At 30.9% G+C, this 25,913-nt stretch overlaps 1 protein-coding gene across 1 annotated transcript in view; it reads right to left on the reverse strand.

Annotated features, from left to right (window-relative positions):
- Positions 1-25,913, reverse strand: part of LOC130673450 (uncharacterized) — a 49,399-nt gene that overhangs the window by 8,484 nt on the left and 15,002 nt on the right. Inside the window, exons 4-11 of the mRNA XM_057478466.1 lie at positions 17,961-18,215; positions 16,036-16,837; positions 14,940-15,029; positions 14,197-14,320; positions 13,406-13,628; positions 12,852-12,944; positions 12,419-12,775; positions 10,528-10,653 (exon numbers count right to left, since the gene is read on the reverse strand). Coding sequence (XP_057334449.1) covers positions 10,528-10,653; positions 12,419-12,775; positions 12,852-12,944; positions 13,406-13,628; positions 14,197-14,320; positions 14,940-15,029; positions 16,036-16,837; positions 17,961-18,215 — 2,070 coding nt within the window. The remainder of the gene's footprint in view (positions 1-10,527; positions 10,654-12,418; positions 12,776-12,851; positions 12,945-13,405; positions 13,629-14,196; positions 14,321-14,939; positions 15,030-16,035; positions 16,838-17,960; positions 18,216-25,913) is intronic.

A 25,913-nucleotide genomic window follows, 5' to 3' on the forward strand; every position in this document is an offset into this window, starting at 1 on the left:
TTATTATTATTTATTTTATTTTAACGTCATATAATTTATCGCACCCACGTTTACATAAATAATTTTTTTCAACATATTAATACTATATCATTATTTATTATTATTTTCAAAATTTATGATTAAGTGAATGGCATTTTATTGTCATACATTAATTATTTATAATAACAAATATTATCTTTGTTAGCAAATAATTTGCGGTCTTCAAATAGGAGTACAAATTTAAAAAAAAAAACATTACAAGACAAAAGTGGTGCAACAACAATTAAAAAAGGAAATAAAAACTAATGCCTCGTCATATTGCATGCCTTGGAGCAAATATACCGAGAATGGTTTTTTAAAGACAACTCTTCCCTTTTATTCTTACAAACTATTCCTAACTAATTGTTTCTCATTAAAAAAAAATACATTATATAAAGTAAACTTGATATATGTACAATATATATAATATATATGTATACATAGGCTGGGAATCCAGGTCGAATACCTTAAAAGTGCTTTTACGTAAGCTCATATATTTTTTATACTGATAAATAATCTTATAGATTTGACATGATTTCAAAAATTAAATTAAATCCCCCTAATTTTTAGAACAAAATTCTGAAAATATTTGTAATTTGTAATTAAAAAAAAATATGAATGGAAACTCACAGGCTCAGACGTTGATCTGAGATTGATCCTGCGTCTCTTGAGAATTCTCGCGCGTTCACGGTCTCTTCTTGTACATTTTTCACTGATCCTACGCGGTGGTAGAAATGGCGGGGGCGTCGACTGGCTTGGGGTCACCGTGACAGCACTAGGTGCATCAACCTCTAGGGGTCGAAGACCAAGAAGGACACACGGTGAAGAATAATCATTTTCATCTCCACCGTAACCATTACTGCTGTCTGTCAATTTTTTACTATCAACTCTATACTTATCATCACTAAATACCAAATCACAATCTCCGTGTTTGTCTAATTTTGTTTTGTACTTCAATGGAACAATACTGTCATCTACGACATCGTAAGACTCGTCGTAACTCATGTGTGACGTCAATACTCTTTTCAATTTATCCGGAAATAGTTTAATAAATATTGAAGTACTTTTTACGTCTACCGGCAACCCAATTGACGACGACCGTAGTAATTTATTTTTTTTGGTCAATGAATTTTTTTTTTTCGCACGGGAACGTCGTGCAGCCTCTTCGACCTCATACCCCGCGGATGGAATCTCAATAAAACGCATTGACACGTCCACGTGACTTGTCCCGTCAGTAACATCATCATCACTTATTATTTCAGATTTACGACGAAATGAAAGTAAACGGCAGCTGCCGTTATTATCACTCTCTTCCTCTGTTATCAACATTCAGAATTCTAATCACATTTCTTTTAATTATTACATTTTATAATTTAATATTTGACACATTCTCTTCCCAGTTTTTTTTTTTTTATTTTCTTCACTTATTATGATTATGATTACTGTTATTGTTATTAATCTTTTGAATTCTTATAGATCACCGGCACTTTAACGAAAGTGAAAGTAATGTTCTCCCTTTGGAAAGTCATCAGTTACAGGTCATCGTATTTTATCTTCTTCACTTCTAATTCATTTCAAATATTTTCAAAAAATTTACTCCATTTTATTTTTTTATTTTTCAAGTCAAAAATTTAAATTTTTAATTTTAATGTTTAGTCTTACACTAAAAATTATTTATCTATGATAGATTTTTTTTTAAACTAAAAAAAAAAGTTGAATTTTTAAGACACGTGTCATAAAGTTTTGACAGCTAAGTAAGTTTAGGTAATTACTATTAATAAATTTAAAAAATGAGTAGTATAATTTGAAAATAAACACATATATATATACGAATAGAATATAATGGAATGGAAGAGTTCGGTACGAACGCTGTTGGCCTACTGCCGGGATCGTACCGCGGCTCCAATGCCGTGTGCGTTTTACGTTCCCCGCTTTACTAACTTGTAAGTCGATTCGTTCAATTCGATTCCACCGTCAGTTTACTATGTGTAATGTACGTACATATATATGTATAAATATACATATAAAAAAGTATATAACACTTAGTACATACATTACTCCTAATGTAATAATACAGCCGATAATTCTCCCCCTTTTACCCTTTCTCTGTTACTGCTGCTATTTTCTATTCTCTATAGATTTTATTAATTTAATATTAATCTCGGGGAAAAATATATCATTTGCTAATCTAGTAATTTATAAATGAACTATTAAAAATTATAAACAAGAATGTTAATAGTTTTCCTGCTTTCAATATTTTATGATATGCGCATTTCTCTCTATCGTTTAATGATTTTATAATAATAATGATTCAAACCACTTATATTTGTTCAATTATTGAAATTGAATTGTTCTCTTTATCTAATTTAATCATACGCTATTAGATTTTTATTTATTAAAACAAATAATTATTGAAATTCAATTAAAATAATTAATTTCAAATCGATTTTTATTCAAAAAATTCAAATATATTTTTTATATGAAAAGACAATGAAATTAATTTGAAATAAATACTCTAGATAATTAGTAGGGCCAGGATTTTTGCTTTAATTTAAAAATAATAATCAATTAATGGTGTGAAATTCATGATGTTACGGCATAAATATTGGTCGTATAAAAAAATTTTTTGAACAAAAGTTGTAGGAAATTTAATTTTATAAAAAAAATATCTCTTATAATTTTTTCTTAGGACTAATAAAAAAGCCGTAATTGCAAAATTAAGATTTTTGTAATTATCAAAAATTTGAATCATTCATTATGAATCTTAATTTCGGAATTACGGTGAAAATATTGGTCGCATCAAAAAATTTTTCGAACAAAAGTTGTTCAAAATTTAATTTTATAAAAAAAATGTTTCTTATAATATTTTCATAGCACCAATAAAAAAGCCGTAATTTAAAAATTAAGATTTTCGTAATTATCGAAAATTTGAATCACTCATTATAAAACTTAATTTTGGAATTACGGGGAAAATATTGGTCGTTTAAAAAAATCATACGAGAGATTTATTTTAGAAAATCGAATTTCCCACAACTTTTGTTTGAAAATTTTTATGATAAAACAAACATTTTCGCGGCAATATCAAACATTTGAATAATTCATTTAAAAATCAAGGCAAAAATCTTGTCCCTAGTAATTAGATATTGACTTAGATTTGAATTAGGAGAATTTTTGAACAGTAATTAATTTTTGGTGATTAGAATTTTATGAGTCAGGAGTTTAAATTTGAAGAATTTGAAAATAAAAAAATACGCGGCAAAAAAAAAATTTGAATTAATATTGATGGTTTTAAAATAACTATCATTTATAAAATTGATATTATTGACAGTTAATTAACATGAATAATTGAAAATTAATTATTGTTGGAATAAAATAAAATATATTTGTATTTAAATTTTATTTATAACTCGGAAATTTAAATTAATGAACAAATAAGTTAATAAATTATTCAGATTTATGTTTCGTATTTCTGACTTTCAATACTAAATTTAAAAATCAATTATCTCTGATACATAAAACATTTAAATAACAATAATAATTTATTTATTAAAATACTGCTGATAAATTCATAATCCGCTGATATATATTTAGAATAAAAATGAATTTAATTCCAAATTTTGATAATTAATTATTTTAAAATCGTAATTAAAAAAATTAATATACTTAGAATTTTTTATTCTATGAAATACTATATATATTTTAAGTTCACAGCAATTAGCTAATTAAATAAGTTATTGTCTTGATAATAATAATTTTATTATTTTTTTTATCTCAAAATTTTCCTTTTTACGTCGCGATTGCGGGTAATTTAAAAAAAAATTTTTTATGCAAAATAAAACAAGTAGGTCAGTAGACTATTGCAAATGGAAAATTTATTTTCAAATTTTTTTTCATTTATTAATAATATAATAAGAGTTTAATAATTGTTGGATGAAAAGATTGGTCGTAAAATTTTTATTAGCATATAGAGGAAAGTTTATCTTTTGTTTAATAATCGTAAAGAAGTTTTAAGTGCTTTTGAGGTGGATAAATTTCTCCAGTAGATTTCCTAGATTGGAGAAAAAGTAGCAATCGAGCGTGCATTGCTGCACAAGTTGTTTGTTAAAGAATAAAAAAAAACGTTTTATATATATATCAAGTTTGTCCTTTTACCCCAGACTAGAAGACTGGAATTGGAATGTTAACCGCGCACGAAAGTTCACTGACATTACACTCATAAAATGTTATATTTATAGAAAATCAATTTTCAGAAATGAATATAAAAAATCTATTGATTTTTAATGCAGTTTCATTGTTTGTTTATTCAAATTAAAAGGGGTTTATTTTAGTTTGTTGTTTTAATGAGAAAAAAAAATCAAAATTTCACTTCTTCATTTTTTTTTTCTTTACTAATAATAAATTTATTGTTTAAATTTATGAAGATTTGGAGGTAAATTTAAAAATTTAATTATTTAAGGAACAAAATTTTTCGAAAAATATTTTTACCATAAAATTCAAAGCTGACGCCTTAACGTCACTGATAAAAATAGCGAGATTTATTACCGAAACTAAAAAAACACAACAATTTTCTACGAAACAATTATTTTATGTATATAATTATTATTTTTTTTTTTACAAACTATATTTAAAAATTGTATAATTTGTTCGAATTAAAAATAATAAGAGCAAATATATATGTATATATATATAAGTTATCTAAGTGGATTAATTTTCATATCAAGAATTAAATCGCGGATTATAAAAAATACGCGCATATTTATTATTAATTATAACCCGACCCGATTTGTTATGTAGCAAAACTCTTACTAAGATTTATTTTTATTTCTCTTTTCTTAACAAGTTATCTGTCTCAATCTTTTATAATTTAAATTATAAATAAATGAACAAGGTCTTTAATATTTAAAGTAAAAATTTATTTCTTAATTTAAATCCTCTCGGTTTCTATTTATTAAAAAAAGCTGCATTCAAACCCAGTAATGACGGGAAATTAATTAAACGAAATAATAATTTATAAAGTAAATAACTTAAATTAAAAGTATGTCTGATAAATGTTATATATGTATTTATATATATGGTCACGTGGCATCGCGTGTCAATTTAGCAAGATCGGTAGGCGTGAAAAATAAGTGAACGCATGTACAGATTACTTTGAAAGGCACTCCTTTCATTAATTACTTGTAAACCTGAAGGCTGGATTTCGATCTCGAGTAATATAAATAAATATAAGTATGAGGTACAGAGTGCATACAATATTGTTAACGTAAAACATTAAAAGTAGGGTCTATACACAGAAAAAATTTCTTGGCGCAAGAAAAATTTCGCATTGTAGACAATTTTTAAGTAAAAATTACCCATAAATTTTGTACTGTAGGACATTTAGCCATTAACTAAATTTTTACTACGCTGTGAGTAGAAATTGCACTTCATTTTCATGCTATCGAGTAGTATATTTTACAATGTGGAAAAAATTTAGATATTTACTCCATGTTCTCACAGTATCAAATTTTTTGGGCAATTTTTACAAAAATTTTCTCTACGTGTATGAATTGAAAACAAAATTTTCTTAGGAATAGAAAAAAATTTCTTGGCGCGAGAAATTTGTTTTTGCCTCAAGAAAAGTTTGTCTCTCCCTAAGAAAATTTTTATTTTCAATTCGTAATGCGGAAAATTTCTTGGGGCGAAAACAAATCTCGCGCTGAGAAATTTTTTTTTTCTGTGTAGTAATTTTTGTTCCAAGTTTATCTCTGCACAGAAAACCTCGAAACGTAAAATTAAGACCGAGGTTCGATGCATTACTCTATAGAATACATATAATCTAGAAATCTACTGAAAAAATAAACTATATAAATTGAGACCCGACAAGATATAACGATAAAGTGATCAGTAAATATACTATCATTCTAAATAGTAATTCTTTAATTAGAATTGCAACATAAATAATTAGAGGATAAATATTAAAATTTATTGTCAAAGCGGGAAAAATTAATATTTTAATTTTAAAAATCGTAACTTGAACATTAAAAATTCATGACCAGCTTATAATTTAACACAAATTTTTAAAGTTTATTTTTTTTGTGTACGTTTTCATTTTTCAAAAATTTTCGTTCGTTTATGAGAAAAACGTGGCCAAAGTTTCCATTTACTGCGCACGTGCAACAAGGATAGTACCGTTCGCCGACTTGAGTGCGATAAAGAAAAAAGTTCCCCTCTTAATACATATGACATATATATATAAGTATGTGCATACAAGACTTATATATATTAGAAGTACGTATTACTCTCATGATTTTTCTATTTATTGTATTTTATATATCGAGATATTTATTATAAAAATATAACGTGGGAAAAAATCGGAGTTTTATGTAATACATTTATATATAAAATATATATATGGAATAAAACGGTTTTGATGAATTTAGTAGTAATGCTGGATAACAAGTTAATAAAATATTTATAAAAAAATTCTCAGCAAGATAAATATAAAAAATTAAACAGCGCAATAATATGACAAAACATGATATTATTTATAAAACAGGGATACAGTTAACCTTTCCACTAATTTGTACGCATAAGTTGTAAGCGATACGTGCGTGAAAGAACGCGGCTGAATGATGACTAGACGGTTCTTCACCAGTTACTTATGTTCTACCTTCGCTTTACGAATATTAATTTTATGTCACTCTTTTTCTCTTCTTGTTTTATATTTTTTTTTTTTTTTAATACAGATTTAACATAAAATAAAACGATCATGACATGTATGAGAAGTAATGTATTTAAATAAAACGGGTGTAGTGAGATTCTTTGAATTTACGGAAACTCATTTACCAGAAACGGACAAATGATGTTTTTAAAGTTAAGTGGAAAAACCAGTTAATTGTTATCACATGTGAGATTAGTCAAGATCGGAGTTAAAGAGTTAATTACTTTTAGAAGGTCAATACTTTACAGTAAAATGCTTTTTGCTGTTCATTGTATTTGCATTTTAATTCAAAGTTTAGCTTTTTGTTCGTAAATTTGAAAGTCTACTAATAGTTTTATTAAGTCACCGAAAAAGTGAATGGAAAAAATTTTTTATTATCTATTTGTGAAGATTAGAATTTATTTTTTTATTTTTAACAAACATTTGAAAATAATTTTCAAACATTTTCTATGATACTGAAGTTAGCCGACGTCTAATAATTTTTGGTTTCTTTTTTAAACGATAAATTATGAAAAAAAAAATATTTAAAAAAATTGCACATATAGTTTTTTAAATTTTCTACATGCGCATTTTTTTATTTTTTTTTTTTTTGTAATTTATTTGTTGAAAAACAAAATCCAAAAATTTCAAATTGTCTGCTAACTTCCGGATCATCATTCTCTTCTAAACTGGTGTCGAAATTATGATTTTTTTTCAAGTAAAAAAATTTTATATTTTTATGAAATTATTTTCGAAATTTGTTACAGTTGTTAGTATCAGTCTTAAACTTTTTTTTTTTTTTTATCAAATTTTAAAATTCTGAAAATGGAGCCACTGAAAAAGTAAAAGAAAATTTTTAAATTATTTATTTACAGATTCAAATTTCAATTCTAGTCTTGATCAAATATTTAAAAATGAATCTCACGTTAATAAAGAAAATAAAATTTTCATTTGATTGTTAGTTAAGTTGATAACAAAATAATTTTTTTTTTAAATTACAAAAAAAATATATTCATATATTTTTATGAAAATTGTACGGCATTATTTTTTACTGCTAATATATTTAAAGCATAAAAAAAAGAGTTTTATCTGACACGGTAACATGTTAAATCGATAACCCAATGCGCTCATTTAAATCGCTTTTTCTTTGCCTTAAAAACAAAACTATTTATACTTTGTAATGAGAATGAATTTCATAACTGCTAAATTAATAATTATATAAACTATTTATTTCGTCAACTTTCAAATCCCTATAAGAATACTCTATTAAATACAATAAATAATTCTTTATCGTGAAATAGACAGCAGAAATAATTCAACTATTCCGCATAGTCGGGGATGAAATTACAGGACAATCCATTATTACTTAATGTGCCGCATGATTGTGATTTTTAATGATTAACTAACGTTATTTGATCAATATAATAAAAGTAACAAAAATAAGTTAACATTTTAGCTCCCGTGGCATGTTCCGACACACCCACGACACGTTCAATGTGCTAACGCACGTAAGCGGGTCACCAGAACAAACGTAATCCGGCCGGTCGTTGTGTCGGCTTAAACGTCTCAGGACACGCCAAGGTTTTCCTTGTCATCTAAATCTTTATCTTATTTTGTTTAATCATTGCGCAATAAATAATGAAATTATCCGCTAAGAACTTAAACTTTAGTAAATACTAAAAATATCCAGACTTGAGTGATATCTTTATTTTTAATATTAAATATTTACCTAGTAATGACAAATATATGTATATGTACACAGAGACAAAGGATTTATCGACACATGAATTGAAAAAAAAGATTTTCTTGGAGCGAGAAAAGATTTTCTTGAAGCAAAAAAAAATTTTTTGTAGGGTAAGAGCACCAGTACCCAGTCTCAAACCAGTAGTCAGTCACTTCATGTTAAATTATATCTATTATATATATATTTTGAGCTAATGTTAAAGTATATGACCGGCTGGTTACTAGTTAGGGGTTGGGTACTGATGCTCTTACCCTAAGAAATTTTTTTTAGCCTTAAGAAAATTTTTTTCTTCATTTTATAATGGAAAATATTTCTTGCGCCAAGAAAATCTTTTTTTCTGTATATATGTGTCACATATATTTTATTTATTTATTAATTTTTATGCCAAGGCAGAAACTAAATGGCAATTTTATACATTAATACAGTTTCTTTCAAGAGTAATTTTATTATATAAAGTCACAATTTGTGAAGGAATATTAATAGACGATTTAACTCTCACTGTATAATCCAATTTCTAAGCTGATTTATGATTTGCTATTTTACAAAAATTGTTGTTTATTAAAATGGTAAAATCATAGGGAGGTGGACAATATTACAAAATTAGAATTTAATTTTGACCATATATTGAACGTTTCGTCCCTTTATTGGCTTTAGTGGCTGAAAAAGTCCCAATAAAGGAACGAAACGTCCAATATATGGTCAAAATTAAATTCTAATTTTGTATTATTGTCCACCTCCCTAAGATTTTATCATTTTATTAAGTTGATCTGGACACGATTCTAAATTAATATATTGTTGTTTACTTTCATTTAAAGTCTAAACTTAATAGGTAGTCAAACATTTTATTTTTAAAAACCTCAAGACTACTCGATTTTAATGGTGTCAGGCGTTTTGAGCACCTGACAAAATATCTCCGGACAAAATATCCCCATGAAAAGAAAGCAAAAATAGTGAAAAAAGCCAAAAAAACTGACACAAAACTGGGGATATTTTGTCCAGAGATATTTTGTCGGGGATATTTTGTCAGGTGCTCAAAACGCATGGAACCGATTTTAATATCTCAGGAGGCAGATCTATCCAGAGACGAATTATTGAGACGAAAAATGAATGCTCGTAAAACACTGTAGCAAAGTTTGGAATTTTAAACAATATATTATTATTTTTTACTACCAATCTCTCCGATCGTCTGACATACCTCCTCAACAACCATATATATGAGTAATGCAAATATAAGTAATAGAAAAAAACTAAAAAGTGCAATTGGAACATATGTGTGGCAATAAAAGACTAGAAATAACCCAGCAGTATCGATTATTTAAACTGGTACAAGTACGTACCTAATTCAAGAGCTATAGCAGTTACCAAACTTACTTACAGTCTTTCAAAGCTTTCTCTCAACTACACCCTTCATTTATATAAATTTTCAAACAATTACTATACTTTTAAAACTCATGCCTATTTTAATTTACAACTTCAAAGGAGTTTCAGACATACAATTTAAATTTCCAATTACTCAGAGCTTTTTTTTTTTTCATATTATTACTACTATTATTTTTTTATCTACATCTCCCCTCTTTTTTAAGCAGTAAAATTTTATTTTTCGCACGCTCTTTGCTCGTGTATTATTTGAATAGTAATTATGCTATGCGTTATTACATACACAAGGCCTTTGAATTTTAAACCGATGGGAATCACAGGGATTACGCAAGGATATGATTTATGGTCGGTATAATAGAGTATTATTATGAGGATTGTTGGTAATGTAGGTTTCAAATTTAAATTGTAGTTTTAAAAATTATTTTTAAAGACGTTTTAGCGTTTTAAGAATAAAATAATTATTTTAATAAAAAATTTAATGAACTTTATAATTAGCAATCATAAATTTCATGTAAAAAAACTTGAAAGAATAATTTATTTTTAAAAAAGAAATAAATAATAAAATTATAAATTTACTTTATATAAATAATTTGATGTCTGCTTACAAATATAATTATTTAAATTGTAAATGTAAATGTAATAAAGCTTTTTGATTATTTTTAAAACCGCTAGTACGTCCTTTAATTAAATAAATAAAATAAAAACTTACCATGGATGCAAAATAAAATTTTTCAAAGTCTCGTTCATGTAATCGTGCGGTCGCGAGGGTTGTGGCCGCGTGTCTTGCGTGCTTTGTAAGAATGTCCTCTCCCTTCTTGCAAAGCCACGAAAGTACCTGTAATATCACAAGAAGAAAGTAAATAAAACAAAAAAAAAAAAAAATAAACATTAAGATGAGATAAAAATAAAATGAAATTTTTAAAGTAAAAATAATAATGAAAAAGAAGTGAAAGAAAGATTTAAAGCGAAGCGCATCAGTGGTAAAAAAAGTTATAATAATAATATAAAATTGGATTGAATTTTTCTTCATTCCTCGTTTGGGATGGATATCATTCATCTGGAAGGGAAGCCCACGCTCTCGTTTTCTCGTTTTCGCTTTAGCAATTGGATCACGGTACCGAAAAATAAAAAAGCATCATCTTCTTCTTTGGCTTGTTCTTCATGTGCCGGGACATTATTATACGAGGCCGCGTGAGCCCCCAGGGTTATTCCAAAGTTGCTCAAAAATTATATTAAACCAGAGGGTTTATTCGGGTCACTGGGCCGCGTATCAAGGACCTGTCCTACCGTCCTCATAATTAATGATTTATTAACTTTTAAAAAGATAACCGATGATGAAAATAAATTTATCGGATAAAAAAATGTTATAATTTAAAGCCGGATTCTTCTTGGCCACTTTTACCACTTAACTGTACGGTATTTGGTACTGGAGTTATTGTGAGAATGCGATAATAAAATCACCCCTTACTCAGCTATTGTACACCTAGAATTTTATATATAAAAATATATAAATAACTAAATCTCTCTCTCTCCTTATATACATATATATTGTATACTTTCGCAAGAGTTGTCGTGTGACCAGCTTATTTATATGCAATATCGGTTTAGGAATTGCGCGACCACCTCCAACAGCAAAAGCAACAGCAACAGCAACAGCAGCCAATCTCTTTCTTTGTACTCGTTGTCTCTTAGAGTAGACTGCATAACAATCTACCGTCAACAATGAATATAATGTACACAGACTCGTGATTCCAGGCGTCTTATCGCGCCACGACAATGGGACTAAATATTTATATATTTTTTTTAATAATATATACTTAAGATCTTAAATTATATTCAATGATCCAGAGAATGAGATCTGAGAAGTATATCGTTTAATTATTGCGATACACCGACAACTCACATTAATCACTCGCTACAAATTATAGAATGGAGATTTTTAATTTAAAATTTTTTTACATAGACAATCTTTAATCTATATCGTGTATATTCTATCATCCAATTAATAGACAATGTGGGCATTCATACGTGACGGGTTTTAGTCTACTGTAGCCATAGTCGTAGTTGTTGTCGTTGCTGCTGTTCACGTCCCAGTCGTTGTTGTCTCGTTTACTTTGTCGTGTGTACATATTTTACGCGCACATTTTCTAGTCAACATACAAGAGGACAAGAGGTAGTCATGGAGCTGAGATGTTAACGGCAACTAAACAGCAAAAGGTCTCTTTCGTTGTTACTCAGCTACTGCAGTACCTATAAGGCGTCATGATGCCGGCATATATACAGAGAAAAGAGACTCCAGCCGTTGCTTCGCGCTTATTTGCATTAACGTTCAGGTACAACAATAGTATCAGGGTATAGCTAAGTATATAAGCACGTTGACTCTGCTTTCCAACAGAGTCCACTCGCCTTCTTCTTTCTTTCATTTACGTATACATGCTGTTGTTGCATACATACTCTCTTAGAGAGACACGTTCTCTCATGGGGATCGCAATTGCGGACAAAGAGAGCGAGGGCTTTCTCACACGATGGACTCCAGCCTTTTATATATTCACAATTTATATCTAAACATAAGATTGGATTGTAAATCCCGAGATCTTTACCTCGCGAGCTTGCTCCTCGATGCTCCGTAACACGGCGAAGTTTCTTATCGTCGTTCGACGGGACTCAAAACTGTTTTCCAATCGTGTCGCTGCGTTTCCTACTTCCTCCGTGAGCCGTTTTGCGCGTTGGATCGCCTGCGTGACGTAGTCCAGGTGTGAAAGATTCTTCGCACGTTCCTCCAGAACCGCTAAACACGCGGTGGCTTCTCTTGAGGTTCGCCGAGACGTCGCTTCACTCAACAGACGACTCAAGGGTGTTAATGAGCTACCGACGTTCGCGGAGTCTTTCAACTCGGACATTTCTAATACCAACTGACGGCCGTAAGCTTGCCAATCTGACATTACGCTGTCGTACTCCTAAAATATAAATACAAATAAATCCCATTTATTTATACAGAATAGTCTTTTTTATGGCATTAGTATTTTACGTTACCTTATAAAAAGCAATCCAATCTTGTTGCTCGTAATCCTGGTCTTTTCGTCGAGGAATACGTCGATTAATAGTTGCATCATCCACGCTTGTTATCTATACAATGTATAAGAGGATCAATTATATTATCAATTTATCGAATACTACACGCATCGTAAATTTGTATATTACATTAAAGTCCATGTGAACACCGATATCATTATTATTGCTTTTCTCTTTTGAGGGCTACATTTACATGAGTTAATTCAATATATATATATATACATATATGTACATACAAATTGCGAGAATAGGGCGGTGGGTAATTGAAGAGTATAATAATATAAAAAAAAATTATATAGTACAGTAGGCATCGGTAGTGGTAAGTAAGTTTTATAGAGGGGAAATAAATGGAAATACAGAGCTCATTGAATAGCTACAGAAATTCACAATAGAAAGGCCAATTATCCTTCGTATGTTTTCGTTAGCAATAATAATGACTCATTATTAACATCGATTTATAATACTGTACGGTCTTTTGTACTTTAGCTCTTTATCAATTGCTAGCGTTTTATTACCTTAACACGACTGCGGGGAAATTGGGAGTCTGTTGTTGTTGTTGTTGCTGTTGCTGTTGCGATTGCTGCCGTTGAAGAGTCCGAGCAGTCGTTTTGCAACAGAAGAGCTTGTCGAACGTTAACTCTGCCCTGTATCAACATCAGCGCACGATCTAGGGTATCAAAGTCCTCATGATTGCCACCACGAATCACTAGCGTCCATCCATTCTTCGTACGATCGGAGCTGGTAATTTAATTTATTTTTGTTATTAAAATATCAGATGACATTAATAATTTTATTTAAAAAAAAAATTTGGCAAACGGTTGCCTCTGCGGGCCAACTCCAAAATTCCCGCTGTCGAGCTCAGGGATTTGTAAATTTTTTAGCTCAAAAAACTGCTAGACCAAAAAAAATAATTTTTGTTGTTCGAAATCTTTGGAATCAATCAAACGGTTCGTGCGATTTTGGCGGCAATCGGAAAAGCTCGCGAAGACTTAAAACTGATTAAATTTTGAAGCCAATCGGGCAATTGGTTTATGAGTTATACAAAAAAAAAAAATATTTTTCGTGTAACTCGTAAACTATCCGATCGATCGACTTAAAAATTCCGTTCCAAAGATATCGTACGACAAAAAAGTTTATATACACACACACATGGAAGCACGTTCATTTAAAAATGGTCGGAATAACTTTCTAGGATCTCAAAACATCGAGATCTGAAGAAAACTCGATTTTCAAAAATCAAACCGAAACCAATAACTTTCCTTTTTTTAAATTTTTAAAGCGGGAAATTAAAAATTTAAATATTTACCTGTGAAGTCGTGAAAGATAGAGCAGGTAAGAAGCTATTTCCCTCGGGCATATCTTTTCTTTAGCATTGGCACAGGCATTTTCAAACTCAAGTACAAGTCTTCCACTAGCATCGTCCGCATATCCTGAAAAATAAATAACAGAAACATTGTAATAAAGAGACTTAAAGTATTGTAAGTATGTGTATGCATCAAGATTGTCTTTCTCTTATTATATATAAAAGTAATAGTAAACAGTATATATAGTTATGTTGCAGTAGTAGCTGAGCAGCGAGTGCATTATCGATGAACGTCAAAAAAAAAAGTTAAAAAATCGGTAAAGTATACGGCACAGCCGTACAGTTTGCTTGTGATGTCTATGGGATCCGGGTCATATCCTGAATTCGACTTTATTGACACGCCGCCTTGGTTACTCTCTTCGTTTTCTTCTTCTTCTATTTCTTCTTCATCATCCTCGTCGTTTCTCGATGCAATAAAGGCGCGTACGTCCACGCGAGCAAGATCACGATTGCGGTAAGTAGGTAATACCCTGACGTGCCTAAAGATATTATTATATATATGCGCGATCTAATGGGAAAAGAAGCTGCAGATATTGCTCGCACGTGCTGTTCATATATATTTTTATTTTTATTGTTATTTTTATTTTAAAAATTACCCGACAGTACATCAATCAATTGACACTCGGCTATAGTATATAATATATAAAAGCGTTAAATAAAAATGAAAATGAAGATGTTCGAATCACCTGGTAACCGTAGACAGCTGAGAACACGTTCTGGAAGATCATGAATGCTTCTCGGTGCTGATACTTCATCTTCCGCACGTCTTTTCGCACCTACAATAAAATAAAATAATAATAATGATGATGATGATGATGAGTTTGTTGATGGTGATGATGAAAAAACAAGTTTAAGAGTTTTTAAAAATCATAATAAAAATGAAAAGTAATCTTGAAGCATCTGAACAATCTGAATGATAATGTAGTATGCATAAGTTGCGCGGAATGAGGGTAAAGTGTAGCCTGAAGGGCGGAAGTGATTAAACTCTCAAATGGAAACTGGAAACTGACAAGTGGAAACCAGCTGGATCTAACTGTGTTGGTGTACATCAACATTAATACGTATACGCATATCGTGTATAGATATGTATATATATGTATGTATTCGAATAGCAATCTTTACCTTGACAGAACACCAAGTTTATAGGATGGTGTGTTTGTTGCGGGTATAGGATTGAGTTTAAGACAGCTATAGGTTTAGTTATAAGTGAGTAAAGAAAAGGAGAGAATGGGAGGACCACCCGTTGAATGGCAACAGGAATCGCCCGGCAGGCAGTGCACCAACAGCAGCCGGTCTTTCTCTTTATTTATTTATTTATTTATTTCTGTCTTTCTCTTTTAAAGAAAATCCGACTCGCGTAATTGCCGGGGCGTTCCCACCAACAATTTAAACAGAAATACCATGTGCATTTACAACGAGCCAACAGGCACACGCGACTCTTCAATCGATACCTCTCATTCACTTTAATTCATTTCTTGCTGATACCGCGTACTGATAAAAAAAATTTACATAAATTCTGTAAAAATTTAAATGAAATTAAAGACACGTTCTTTTATTTTTTAGCTTAATAACTCTGTTTACTGAATAACTGGTGTAACAGGTAAAAAAAAATAGTTAAATGTATAAAGAGGTATGTCGAGAAACCGGAAACGCATGAAACTCGGTTAACTTCCGGTCCATTGTCACTTTATACCGTCAGGTTATTCTCATGCAAAGTAAAGTTAAATAAAATAATAAATTTGTTTTTTTCTTTTGATAATCAAAAGGTTTTTTGAAACTCACCAAAGCCCATCCGCACTTCTTCCTCATCGTCACTGTCAATGTGTTTTATTCCGGCCACTTCAAAGCTGTGACAATTATCAACGATATCACCGCAATTGCAGGTATCATTATCACCGTGTTGGTTAGAACATTCTTCTGGTCCAGCGCACTTGCAACCCAGCAGAGGATCATCCGTGTCGATATTTCGACACGCGGGACAGGGAAACACGAGATCGTCGAGATTAACTCGTTCAATTTTACGCTCAACAGTTACCAGCAATGTTCCAATAAGATTTGCCAACTCTTCTTCATGATGATTATTTATCAGATCACGTGAATAATTATCTCCGGATAATTCCTGATGCCGATTATTAATAACTGACTCAAGACAACTGGGTCGTATTAAATCGTCTATTGCAATCTTGGCTTCTTCTTTGTGCCGATTAGAATGCCGTTGATCTAGTCTCATTGCCGGGAGCTTAGGGAGGAGCTCTTCTTCTTCTTCAGCTCCCGGGATACCAGGATGCTCCGAAGGAACTCGTAAAGGCGAAAACACATTTGAATTATTATTATTGTGGTGATTATTATAATGAGGATGATGATGTGAAGATGAAGATGATGCTGGAGAAGAATCTTTAGCTCGTGAAGATAATTCTTCTTTAGATTTACTTCGTCTACGACGTGTTGATGATGAACCAGTTTGCTGGTGATGGTTATGGTTATGGTTATGCTCCTTCGTATCTCGCCAATCCATAAAATCGTCTTCGCGCTCCCAACCGAGGATTCCTGGGGAGCGCATCGACGATCTCCAAATTAAAGCAATCTGTAATTGATAATATACATAAATATAAATATATATATGCATACTGATAAAAAAAAAATATTTGGTGAATATAAAATTTTTTGGCTCCATTTATATAAAAAATTTTAAAATATCAATAATCGCGACATCCTTAAATTAATTCACTTGAGTTTTATATATTTAAAATTTGTAAAATAAATTCAAAGTTTGAATTGACATATTTCAGTTATTTGATGACTATAAAATAATATACAACTCAAAAGCATGAGCTTTAATAATATACAGCTCAACAAAATAAATTCTAGTTTAGTCCTCAAAAGCCTCAATTCCTTTGATGTTTTACTTGCCGCTCAGTAACTCTAGTACTCAAAATCCTCAATGAGAACTATGAGGTCTAAATGCGCATAATTTGTCGATTTTAAATTATAAGTAAGACCTCAAAATCCTCAACGAATGAAAAGTTATACTTCGGACTTTGAAAAATTTTAGATAGAAAAGGGAGGGGAGAGAATACGTCGAATGAGACTTTTGAGGTTCAAAAGTGGATAAAATTATTCTTGTATGTTTCTCAGTGGTAAAAAGGGTCGTGACTACTCTGAGGACTAAACTAGGATAACTTTCTATGCTGTTGTCAATCTTAAAATCCTAAATTGATCCTCAAAAACCTCATTGAGATCTTTGAGACTTCCTGAGACATCCACCTCCAGTTACTACCAAGTTACCGCATCCAAAACCGCTACAATGTTTTGGCTCAGGTCGTACTAGTAGGGAAGTAAGCCCGAGTACATCACCATCAGTTTTACTGATGAGTCTGTTGGTGTTCTCGGTACAAATTTATCCAAAAGTGATAAGATAAGAAACCCAGTACCCGATCACTCATGAGTACCAGTTTCCTGATCGGGTACTAGGTCTTTTATCTTACGTATAATACTGAATAGATGCCTATTAAAAATATATGGAGACCCGCTTCGACATATTTGCCAAAATCTTTATTCGCTCAGCGTATGCTGGTTTATTTAATCGACAATTAATATTTGATGATATTATTGAAATTGAGATGTGATATTTATTATAAATATGTGATGTGTATGTTAATGGATGATTCTGTGAAATAAATGAAACGTGAAACTAAGCCATGTGCAACCTCGACGATATCGATGATCCTTTCCAGCTGTCCCTCGTTATTCTTAGTAGTCTCGTTGTTGACGACGACGACACTGGTGCTGTTGCTGTTGCTGTTGCTGGTGCTGGTGTCCCCACCACTTGGACGACTGCTTCGCACGCAGAGATAACATTCCCCGTGTCTCAGAGCGGAAGCTTCGAGTTCTCCAAGTTGTAACACCAGCCCGGTACCAGCCAGAGTTAACGGCCAACCATCAGGTACCAAAGATTTGTCATCCTGAAACCAATTAATAATTACATTCTTTATTTTATTACTTTCATTATACAACATTAATAACTCGGTATACAATTTCGATGCATTCCGTTACAAATTACAAATTTTTTTTAATCAATCGCTTTTAATTTAAATATTTATTTAAATTATTGCACCACATTTTTTTATTACAATAATTTAAAATAAAAGTTGTGTAAAAAATAATAAATTTTTTTTTTAATTTGAATAATTTATTGAAAGACTTTTTTCAAAAAAAAAGTTTTAAATTGTTAGCGTATTGTATATTTATTATTTACTGAGAATCAAATCCTTCATAAGTATTCTCGACACGATATTTAAATAAATTTCTGTGAATAATTTATTTTTAAACGATAAAAATAAAGAATACATCAAATAGAAAATTCATTTAAATTTTCTACGCTTATTTGATTTTTTTTTTATGGAAAAAAAAAATTATTTGAACACATGATATTATTATAAATTATTTAAGAAAATAATTGCATATAAAAGTATGTAAATTTTATAATTAAGTATTAATTTTCGTAATTAAAATTTGATGTCATTAAAACATTACATCATAGTATACAATAAGAAGGGGGCCCGTATAAAACGTGACAATCTGAACAATAGAGCGAAGAATGAATCACTAAATGTAATGTGACACTTTGAAAGCTAAAAAAAATTTTATTTATCTTTGAGCCATTAAATATGTAATTGGGTGCACGTGGTAACTTTTTAAATTCAATTCCGTAAGTTAAATAGATTACAGAATAAAAAATATTATCACTAGTCCAGAATCCGGTTCGCAAAAAAAAAAACGGAATCTTATCTCAGTGAAATAAATTTATAAATTAGTTGTAATTACTCGATAAAATTATTTAAATTTACACTTTTTTATACAAAATTTAATTAATTAAAAACATAGAGTCTTTTCCCATTACGTTATTTAATTTTTTTTAGTAAAACAAAAAGGTTTCATCAGTCAGACAAACTTTTAAATGAAATTTTAAAAAAAACAAAGTTAACAAAAGGTAATTTAGACTGCAATAGTTGTCTACATGAGACAAGAGACTGAATACTGAGTACTGAGAGAGTTACTGAATAGTATGTGCTGTTATTATTATAGTTTATGTAGTACGTTGTACATATATATGTAAAAATGAAGTGGATAGAATGAAAAGGAGTAAAGTATAATATGTATGGCGTGCAAGAATAATAAAATAAAATAACAAAAAATGAGAATAAAGAAGAAGAAGAGGAGAATCTTGTCCGCGTACAGAAGGATTTAAAATCCTTCTTCCGGGTTCGATCGGGCCATTCCTGCACCTTGGCCTGCAGTCTCTCCTTAAGAATACCCATAGTCTGCCGTAGATTCTCAATATTCCCCCTATGGGGCACATACTGCTCACTTGGGTATTATCACACACAATGCCCGTATAGTCGAAAGAGCACACACGTGTATATATATTATATATACAAAATACCAAACGAGCCAAAGACCAAACACGGGAAATAAGTTAAATAAAATATCTGCAGTAACCGCGGGCAGTCACGAGTACCAGAAGCAGCCACGCGTTGCAACTTCTCTTGTCACCATCTCATTAGCCTTCCCTCTTTCACTATTAACTTTATATACATACATACACATATATATTTATATATATTACATTTATTTAAATTAATATCCACGTGCGTGTCTCATCGTTGCTAAAAACTACTGAGTAAATTTTCTTAAAATTTCACTTTACTTCCTCTTTTCTTATTTTGCTTTTATGCATCCATCAATATGTACATATATATGTATATATATTATATTATTCATTTCAATTCATACATATCCAGACACGCTTATAGCTTATGGGTTGCGTGCGACTTGTTATTACGATGTTAAAACCGACATAGGGATTGAGAGACGAACCAGCAGTAAGTTTATTCTCTCAGAAAACCGTCACGATAAATGTATATGCATGTGTGGTGTACAACAACGGGTAACGCATGTTAAATGAAAATAAGCTGAGGAAGAAATACATGAATGGAAAAAAATATATGAAGAAGCGTTAAAGCAGACGGAGACCAAGAGGAAGAAGAAGAGGAAGAATTCTACCTCACTGTGGATCGTCTTCGGCAGGTAAACTAACCGGTCTCAGATATCTACGTATAACTACCCTGGGGTAATGAAGTCATTTTTTTTTAACGCAGAATTCCATGAAAATTATAGCAACGCTAGTAATTACCATGCCAAGATCCGAATAACGAGAGCGAACATTTGAATAATTTCCGTACAAACTTTTAATAATTATTGTAATTATTTATTTTACTACCAAAAGTATACTTAATTTATTAAGTTTTTGCGCAGATTATCGTGACCACACCCGAAGACGTCCCGCTAAGGATTTCCCGCTAAATTTAAACCGTTAGGATTCAACGTTCGCTATGAAAGGGTAAATCTCATTAATTTTTAAACGTAATTGTTACACAATTATCATCATAATTGCTTTTTTTTTCGCACGTTAACTGAATAAATATTTTTTTTTTTAATGAGTGAAAAAAAACTTCAAAGAGCAACGACAGCCAGAATTGTATAACAAAAATTATTTTTTTCTTTGTCTATATAAAATTATTTATGAAGCAGAAGTTGGCAGACATCTGATAATTTTTGGATTTTTTTTAAACAATAAATCATTAAAAAAAAAATATTTGGAAAAATTGCACCTGTAGTTTTTAAAATTTTCTACATGTGCATTTTTTTAGTTTTTTTTTTTTTTTTGTAATTGTCTGGTAAGAAAAAATCCGAAAAGTTCCGATTGTCTGTTAACTTCTGGATTATAATTATTTTTAATTAATAAAATAATTTTTTAACGTGACCAAAATAATTATAACGAAAATATTGACTGTCGTGTATTTGTGCCGAGTTACAAAAAAAATGACACGCACATTTGCGTGATTATGACCCAGTTATTAAAAAAATAAATTTATTTAATTGTTTGATTCGAGTTCTATATTTATTTGTCTGTTTAAAAAGTTTTTTACTTTTCAAACCGATATATAATTTGCAGAAAGTAAATAAATAATTTCATATTTTCGCGCGAAATTTGTATCAGTAAAAAAAATTTGAAAATGACGTCTGGTTGTCAATGAAGAAATTAACAGATGTAAAAGTGCAAATTTGATTACTTAAAGACATGATCAATATTGATGTCTTATTTTGTACATATATTTTTATTTAAACATTTATTAACATATCATTTATCGAAGAGATCGCGCTTGAAAATAATAATGTATTTAAGACGTCAATTGGACACTTTGATGTGTTCGAAAATATCGAGAGAAAGTACGACATTATAACAAGCCGATTATTATTCGTGTCGAAGAAAAATTATCCACAAATTTATATGGTGTAAAGGATTTTTACGGAAACATTTAATTATCACTATGAGATATTTAACAAAAATCTTTTAAATCTAATTAGTGTGTTGCCGCTCTGATAATTATATGGAAATTATTTTATATTTATTATTATCATCATTATCATCATCATTATTGTAATTTTATATATTGCAAACTCTTCTGTAGAAAGCTCGAAAGGTCATATCATGAAACACTAGATGTTATATATATATAATATATATATAATGTTATTCTATTCCATAAGATTATTTACAGAGTAAATAAAAAAAATAAAGTTGCAATCATTTAAAAATTTTCCATAATAATTAATCAATGAAATAAAAAATTTCCACATGCATAATAATAATTTAATTAACTCTAGAGTAAACAATAAAAAAAAAATCATTGATTAATTGAATCACTTTGAGCAATAAGAGATAACAGTTTCAAACAAGGGTAATTAGTTTTAACACAAACGTCTCAATTATCTTAAGAATCCGATGTTATACGTGATCAAATAATTCGTTTAAGCAATCTCGGTCTATTAACTCAATATATATATACATATAAACATATTTTATCCTTTTCTTCTTACAATTTAAGCCTCGTCGGATCCCCCCATGCCTACTCCTCCTCTCAATTACTATCAGCTACCAACTAGTATAATAATAATAATTTATCTAGTCATATTAGCATACTTTTATATATTATTTTATAAATTTATTTAGTTTTCTTATATATTACATTACATTAGCGATCAACGGCAATCCAGTTGAGTTTAAGTCTACTATCGCTTTCCGGCTCGTCGCGCGTCACGGCACATGCCCATAACGCCGCCGTGCCTGTATGCAAAACCCATACCGACGTCATATCAACTCACACATGTACTAAGACATTTGTGTTATTACATGCCACGGCGTGAGAAGTTTTTAAAAAATGATAAAGCAAAAAAAAAGGGCAAAAAAAATAATAAGGAGTAAAAATATATGAAAGAAAGAAATGAAATGTAATGTAATGTTACTTTCGATGCAGCCACCCATTTACAGACATGCTTACGCCGGTATTCGGATAATTGCCGGTTGCAAAACATACCCAAAGACACGATTATATATACTATATATATATAAGATATGTACATTCAACAAACGAGATCCCTCACTCAATCATTTGAAGTCGGGAAAAAATGCGGACTCTGAAAGGTATGGAATGAGATCTGATGGTAGATGGGCTATTTTCTTGCTAAATATATAAATATATGTAACAAGTAGTTGTTAAAATTTTATAAAATTTTGACGTAATTAGAAATTGAAAGTTAATTAATGGCTCATCGATAGCTTTTACTTGTTAAGATTCTTAGAAATGATTTCCCAGTTAACTGACCTCATATCGTAATCTAGTAATTCCCCCCGTCATGACTGACCCACGACCCGATTGAGTTTAAACAAAGAACGGAAGCGGAAGATTATAAAATTAACAATTTGTTTTTAAATATTTTATCCACTGAGAAAAAAATATAAATATTTTCCCGGCGTCGAATCCTCGGGTTCGATAAAAAAATTTTTAATAATTAAATAACTTAAAAATTTTTATTGGCTGGTAAATAAATCTGGTTAATTAGTAAATATCTTATGCGCGGTCAGTGCATGAAATATTAAATAGTAATTTTAATTCATAAAGCAACAGGTTATACGGGCGGGATAAATTAAAAGTGAACTTATTTTAAAAGGGTGTAGAAACCCAATGGAATGAATCGCCCACGCAAAGGCGTTATGCCTCGCGATTACGAGATTCGCGCCATTGACTTCTCGTATATAAACCTGACTAAAGTATAAGCTATATACACTCATATATATATGATACATTCTGCAGGGGATATATGAGGGAGAGAATTAAAAAAGGATAAGGAGCATACCAACAGATGTGTGGGCTGCGTTCTGGAATGCACAAGACAACACAATATATATATACATATATGTACTGTATATATGCCCAAGTGTGTAGATTTGTACCCGCATAATAACTACATAAATTCGTCTTATCATTATCGTTGCGATACCGCAAGTACATCTTGGATCTAGTCAATCGTTATTTGATATATTTATTACAAGAGTTTGGAAGTAATAAAAATTTTTTAACGTAAAGTACATCCACAAACGAATGTAAAAAGTTACGGAGTGAACGCGGAGTAAATCCGGATTTAAATAAAATTCAGATCACTCCGAAATCTCTCCACTGAAAAAGAAACTCCGAATTTACTCCATATGCGGAGCGATTTTTTCTGACACTTCGGAACTCGGAGTAATCGCTCCGAATTAACTCCCGACTTTTTACAGTGCAATGATAATAACAATAAAAATAAATGACTATTACTCTGAATTTGACGTGAAGAAATAAATGATATGATCGTGAGCAGAGCGAAAAAAACATAAGTGAATTGGTGCCATAACTGGCGCCGGCTTTGATCGACATGAGCGTCGGGAAATATATGATATGACAAGCAAGTCTTTCACGCTATCACCATATTATATATTTGTTATGTAGAGCAAAAGACGATGAGCTCATGACATAAAGCTCCTAAGGTTATTTAATATTATTTTTAAAAACTAAATATCTAAGTCTGCTATCACGCCCGCGAGACTAAACTGTAAAAAAATAAATTTATATTATTTAAATAAAAAATACGTAACCGATGTAAAATATTACCCATACATTATTTTAGAGTTTTTAAAAATAATTTATTTACTTCTCATGTTGATCGCATCCTTTCAAACAGAGTTGTAAATGTTTTTACTTCAACTCAAGAGTGTACAGGTAAGTACGAATGATGAATTTTAAAAGATTGCCGGGTCTGTGGGTGGTCTTAGGCTCTTTCTTTCTTTATTTTAAGTCTCTCTTCTCTTCTCTTCTCTTCCCTATATTATATACATCTTCTTCACTATACTCTCTACCATTCTCAGTTATATTTATATACATATATATGTTTCTCTCGACTATTCCCCATACAACAGAGCCCAGGATGGACTTAAAAAGTAAACCCAACACTCAAACACCACACGATAAACTTTACAGCTCTCGGTTGGTGTGACTCTGAGTAAAACTACTGAAGTTAAAGTGAATAAACTCACCAGCTCATCCAGGATCCTCTCAAGTTCTCAATAATAGTTAAATAAAAAAAAGCATTACCGTCTCTTGGAGTCTTTATCCTTCGCACTGGTACAGTATCAGTAACTCAGTAAGTATCTAGTCTCTAGTATGAAGTTTTTAATCTAGTGTTGTGTTGCTGACCAGCCGCAAGTAGACACAAGATCTAAGACCCAAGACCCAAGACGACAAAACGATACTGATAGATGTATAGAATAAAATAAAATAACAAGTTATAAACAACAAGCCAGTAGATAACTGGTAGATATATAGATACTGGGTGTAAAAAAGTATGTGATATAAAAAATAAAGTGATCGAAGGTCAACCGTTGGCAGCACACACTGGTCCAGCGGGGGGAAAAAACGGGAACCACAACTGAACACCATTCACGACGACTACGACTACGACGACGACGACGACGAGACGCCAGCCGCGAGAGCGGTAACTGACCTACGACGATTCGTTCACCCCAACTAATATCATCGTGTGCTCTGTCTCCCTAACTCCCGAGACCCGAGACCAGAGACCAGAGACCCGAGACACCCAAGATAATCAATCCTGCTGTACACCCACGCACTTTAATTAAATCTAATTCACTTAAAACTTTTTTTAAGCCGTCCTCCAGTAAACTTACTATTACATTCGTTCTCGTCCTTCTTCTTCTTCTCTATATTTTTTTCTTCAAGATATTTCTATGACGTCAAGTGTTATATCACCAGTGTCAAGTCAATGAAATTTAAATTCAAATTTAAAAATAAAGTGACAGTTGACAAAGAGCGCGGGATCACAACCGGCGACTACCGCGACAGAGACGGCAATGGCCCCGTGACGGTGGTTTTAACGCTCGCGATGCCAAACCCGTTCGCGTTAGTCTTCTCCCCACCCTTTGTCTTTTTCACTATCCCCTCTTTACTCTTTATGTGCTTGTACTTGTACTTCACTTTACTCAACTCTCAAGTTAAGATTCTATGTATCCACGGTATCCACAAATATATACATACATAGAACACACACACATTAGACACATACATACATATATATGTGTATAAAATAGTGGTGTATTTTGATGGTGTTACTTTTTGTTCGCGCCGATAGTTACCTCGGTGTTGTTGGCGCTAGTGTCACTCGCGCGGGAATCCCACAAGAGAACCGGTAAATCTTTCGCATGAAGA

The sequence above is a fragment of the Microplitis mediator genome, chromosome 8 (assembly GCF_029852145.1).
Source record: "Microplitis mediator isolate UGA2020A chromosome 8, iyMicMedi2.1, whole genome shotgun sequence".
NCBI classification, from domain to species: domain Eukaryota; kingdom Metazoa; phylum Arthropoda; class Insecta; order Hymenoptera; family Braconidae; genus Microplitis; species Microplitis mediator.